Source organism: Nicotiana sylvestris, chromosome 8, assembly GCF_000393655.2.
Source record: "Nicotiana sylvestris chromosome 8, ASM39365v2, whole genome shotgun sequence".
NCBI classification, from domain to species: Eukaryota; Viridiplantae; Streptophyta; class Magnoliopsida; order Solanales; family Solanaceae; genus Nicotiana; species Nicotiana sylvestris.
In genome coordinates, this window is record NC_091064.1 from 171933062 (window position 1) to 171938439 (window position 5378).

General features: G+C 31.7%; 1 protein-coding gene across 1 annotated transcript; it reads left to right on the forward strand.

The window, feature by feature from the left end:
• Positions 1-677: 677 nt before the first annotated feature.
• LOC104240070 (protein indeterminate-domain 7-like) lies at positions 678-3899 on the forward strand. Its single transcript, XM_009794856.2, has 3 exons — positions 678-1250; positions 1477-1873; positions 2831-3899. The coding sequence occupies exons 1-3, from the start codon at positions 1061-1063 to the stop codon at positions 3726-3728; spliced, it is 1485 nt and encodes a 494-aa protein (XP_009793158.1). The 5' UTR covers positions 678-1060; the 3' UTR covers positions 3729-3899.
• Positions 3900-5378: the final 1479 nt, after the last annotated feature.

The following is a 5378-nucleotide window of genomic DNA, read 5'->3' on the forward strand; positions in this document are numbered from 1 at the left end:
GAATTATGTTATTGACGGTGCAAAGTACTTTATTTAATAGTGTGATAATCTAGAATAAATGATGAGTAACCTATTATAACAAGTATAGCGATAATGTAAAAAAATCATTATATTGTCAATATATATATATGACAAATCTTTATCATATAGCATTTCTAATATCAACTCACTCTAGATTTCCGTTAAACGCTAAGGATGAAGCAATATACCATGAAAGAAATTGGAAGGTTGCTGAAGTTTACAAAGTATAGATGGCAAATTGAACTTTTAAATAATTTTTCGTATGCTTACCTTTTCTCTTTGGTAAAATGGGAAATATGCTGAAATGAAGATGGAATTAATAATATATGTACACTGAAAGTGTTAAGAATTTTTATATTGTATATCGATTTATTTTAATTTATTGCATAAGATGGTTATCTTAATTATTTTTTAGGTGACTTAATAGTATAAAATTCTTTTACACTATTAATGTATAAAAGCTGTAAATTTTAATAAAAATAACTTGGTAAATAAAATGTGTGCCTAAAAGAACAATTAATTAGAATGAGAAGAGCAAAATATGTACAATAATGCAAAGAGGGTAACATTTGTATGATTGAGAAGAGAACAAAGCAAAAGACAAAATGCAACGTCAGAGCAAGCTTCCTACCCTTTGGCTATGGTTTTGATGGGTTGGAAGACTAAACAAAGGAGACCTTCTCATCCACAACCTCTCTCTCTCTCTCTCTCTCTCTCTCTCTCCTGTCTTCTCTCTCTAGAAAGTTTCCTTTTATCTATAAAGAATCTTATAATTTTGCTTGGTTTCATTTGTTCTCATGTGTATGGCTTTTATTGAATTAATCTTGAAAGCAGCTTTCACTCAGACCTTTGGTTTCTCTTTTTCCAATTCTTGAACAAGATAGGAGAGACTGTAGCTTAGCAGTTTACAGACTATTATTACTCTTTGCTTTCTTACACCTATTCTTCTTCAGCCTTTTGTCTTCTTTTCACTTCTCTCAGCTAGGGTTTGAGAGATAGCAAAATATATATAAAGTAGATTATATCTTTTTTTAATGCAATGATTAAGGGTATGGTAGGAGATGATAGTATGTCAAATTTAACATCTGCATCTAATGAAGCAAGCATATCTTCAAGTAATAGAGCTGAAATTGGTAGTGCTCTCTACCCACAGCATCTTGCACCAACAAACATTCAAACACAACCAGCTCCTGCTAATAAGAAGAAGAGAAATCTACCAGGCAATCCAGGTACTACAAATTATTATTACTACTATATATTTTGGTTAATATATATTGGATTTAAGTTATATACACGAACAGTCTGAAAATTATTTACATCGTCAGTGTAATTTACTATTTATTCTAGGTTATGATCACTGTATATTAAATAGAATTATTTGCAATTACCTTTTAAGTGATCATTTGATTGTGTATTAATTGGTTTAACTAATTTACTTATATTTTCTTGAATTAGATCCAGAAGCAGAAGTGATAGCTTTATCTCCAAAAAGTCTATTGGCAACAAATAGATTTGTATGTGAGATCTGTAACAAAGGATTTCAAAGAGATCAAAATCTTCAACTACACAGAAGAGGACATAATTTGCCATGGAAACTAAAGCAAAGAACAAATAAGGAAGTGAAGAAGAAAGTATATGTGTGTCCAGAGCCTTCATGTGTACACCATCATCCCTCAAGGGCACTAGGGGATTTGACTGGAATTAAGAAACACTTTTGTAGAAAACATGGTGAGAAGAAATGGAAGTGTGAGAAATGCTCAAAGAGATATGCAGTTCAGTCTGATTGGAAAGCTCATTCCAAGATTTGTGGTACTAGAGAGTATAGATGTGATTGTGGAACCCTTTTCTCTAGGTAAGCTAATTACAATAAGTTCACCAACAAACATTCTCAAACCAATTCTACTAATTATTAGATTCTTGATCATTTTGGATACAAAAGTCAAACCCTTGTTGCTCAATTTTCTTCTCCTCTTACTCCAGCATTCTCCTAAATTAAGCAATCATTACCATTATTTTCAATTGGATTTAACTTATATACTATGATAGTATAAATCATTTTTTACACTATTATATGTTATAATTTAGCATGTTATATAATAAGTTTTTACCTTATTTTCAAATAACCAGTTCCAGTTATATTAATATTCATTAGGTAACCTGATAGAGTTAAAGTGTTGTGGTTATGTATAATTTTTTTTCTATTAAAAATAACATCACGTACACAAAGTATTCCGCGTTGATTCGAGAATGACCGCACCTAAGGCGTGTATAGATAGTCTACTTTTTTTCAATTATGCGTCTTAATCAATTAGTCAGTTTACATGTTGTGCTCAGATTCCAAGAACCCACACACTTAGCTAGTCAAAAAGATTAGATTCAATACTTCACATAGAGAGAAAAGAAGACGTTTTGAATCAAAACTAGTTACTAATAGAAACTAAACAGCAAAGTTCACGTGTGTAGTTCATGTGTACGACTGAATATATAAATGAGACTGTCTCAGTGTGTGAGAGAGAGAAAGAGAAGAGAGGGTCCATACTTTATCGTTTACCTCACTGCAAAAGCAATTTGTATCGAAAACTTTAGTGATTCGTATTGTACATATATCTAATCTGTCCAAAAGAAGAGAAAAAAGAAAGACAAAAAGGGTTGACGAAATAGCGAGCATGCACTTTTATCAGTACTAGTACTCAAAGCTATACTGCATTATTCATGTGTTGATGGTTTCTTCTTTTTGTTTGTTTGTTTTGTTTGTATTTTTATTTATGAAAATGTTAATTTCTGTTTTTTTATTCTTTATTCTGTATAGGAGGGATAGCTTCATCACACATAGAGCTTTTTGTGATGCATTAGCAGAAGAAAGTGTAAGAACAACAAATCCTCTAATTTCTTCTTCTTCAACCTCCCATCACCTTAATCTCCATACACTCCAAAACTTCCAACTCAAACAAGAACAACAACAACAACTTAGTAATTTCAACCTTCTTCCTCCACACCCTTCGAACGAGCTTTCGTCTCAGTTATTCATTCACAACCCTACTAGTAGTAGCAGTAACAATATATTTGGAGCAGCGGCAGCAGCAACATCAGCTCACATGAGTGCAACTGCATTACTACAAAAAGCAGCACAAATTGGTGTCACTTCTTCTAATTCTAATTCTGCTCCTAGTTTTTTCAGTCCTACTACCATTGCTACTACAACTGGCATGGCAGGTGGTGGTGATTTAGCCTCACGTGAATATCATCAGTTTCAAAATATTAGTGCTAATAATAGTACTATGGCTCCTACTACTGGTAATTTTGTTACTGGTCATGGCTTGGCATCTTATGGCGACGACAACAACAATAACAAAGGTGCTTTTGGTCATTTTAGTGTCAACTCTGGGTTTATGGAACAAATCCATGACATGCAAAACATGATGGCTGCTACTACTACTACTACTGCTTTGCCTTGTACTACTAATAGTGTTGGTTTTGATGAGGGATTTGGTGGAGCAAATAATCCTTTGATAATGAGAGGTAAAGAAAATAATGAAGGATTGACAAGAGATTTCTTGGGACTTAGAGCATTTCCACATCATAGGGATTTTCTCAATAATACTACTACAACTGGTCTTCATCATCAGATGGGTTCTTCTTCTTCTGCTGCTGCTGCTTCATTTGACCATCAGCAACATAATCAAAACCAATCACCCTGGCAAAATTAATTAGTCTGTTTTTGAGTTTTATTTCATTTAATTTATTAGAGAACAAAAATATTTTTGTTGTTGTTGGTTTTGTATTTTGTTTAAAGTCCTTTTGGAAGGGAGCTAAGCACCCCTCCTTAATTACTCAGCTTTATTTATTATAATACTCATCCTTTCAGTTATTCACTTCAATTTCCTTTTTTTAGAATAAATAATGGAAGTACATTATATTAGACCTCAGTTTTAGAGCTGAAGCAAGCTTACATATGTCAACCAACAGGAAACTTTGAGTTGATTGGTCTATCAAGATAAGTACTACTAGTATTTATAAACAAGAATATTTACTATAATTCAAAATTCTCATATAATTAAAAAACGAAAAAATATCTTACATAATTTGTGTTTGTTATGCGATATATACTGTAAAATTTTCTCTTAATTACTGAGCAAGAAATATTACAGCATGCCTCGTAGAACAATAATTCCTTTGTCTCATTCTATAAGAATACTGTTATCATTTAAAGAGTCAATTAGTTTTTCTTTTACTACAATTTTTTCATGTATTTGCACAGTTTTTAATATAAACAAGAATACTATTTTATGTAATTTCCAAGTATGTATATTTTGTTTCGCAAAGTTTGAGAATAATGTTTGAGTTCACGTGAAAAAATAAATGCATGTTCAATTTGATCATTACTATTCGAAATACATTATTCTTTTCGAAACAGAGTTTAAATATATATTAAGATCCTGAAGAAAAGGTGTTGGATATAACTTTCTTTTAATTTTAAGTAAACTACTTTAACAACAAAAAGCCCAAGATTCTGGGCAGATAATGATGAATGTTCAAATCTGCAACTATTTGTACGTGTCTCTTTCTTAAAAGAGTTCTAAGTTATGTATCTAAAATAGAGGGTTAAATGTCGAAATACCCCAATTGGAATTTTTATTTGGATGGACAAATTTTACTAGAATTTAATTAATATTTTGATTCACACTATTTTTACTCATTACTTAACATTGTGGGGAGATAAAATGCGACTGTACTGGTGAAGAACTGCATGCACTTCGCTTGGGTTGAACAATATAGAACTAACACTAACGAGGTAAAGGTATTTTTTAGTAATTTTTACGTATTTCATTGAATTCGATTCATGTAAATTATTTGCGGCCCAAGTTTTGTATTTTAAAAAAGGAAACAAACAAAATGAAGTCTGTAGAAGCATCAGCTTGTTTAGACTTAATGCTTTTAAATATTTCTATTATATATATGTCAATTTCAAACCTTACATATTCAATTATGTAACACGGAATACAATTCAAAGAAATCAGAATTCTTCTTGATGTAGTTGATTATTGTATGGGGCCAAAAACATCTTTGATATGAGCAAGTCACGTGGCATCAAGATAGCTTTCATCGGTTGCCACGTGTTATAAGTACGACTTCAACAAAGACATGTCTTAGGTCGAAGTGGTCCCTTAAGAGATAAAGGATGTGGTCGAAGAGTCGGCGAAGATCAAGGTCGAGGTCGAGCATCTTAGATAGAGTTATAACGACTAGTTTTAGAATAAGACACAAAAAGAGAATATTCTAGTGGATATTCTTTGTACATCTACTATTAGGGTTTTTAGGTATATGTTCTCTATAAATAGAAAGAGACACAATGATAG

Bases quoted from the DNA above. Each gene is read 5' to 3' on its own strand.
- LOC104240070 (XM_009794856.2), top strand. From the start codon at position 1,061: ATGATTAAGGGTATGGTAGGAGATGATAGTATGTCAAATTTAACATCT. The intron at 1,251-1,476 runs GTACTACAAATT...TTCTTGAATTAG, and splicing joins AAATCTACCAGGCAATCCAG to ATCCAGAAGCAGAAGTGATA. The intron at 1,874-2,830 runs GTAAGCTAATTA...TATTCTGTATAG, and splicing joins TGTGGAACCCTTTTCTCTAG to GAGGGATAGCTTCATCACAC.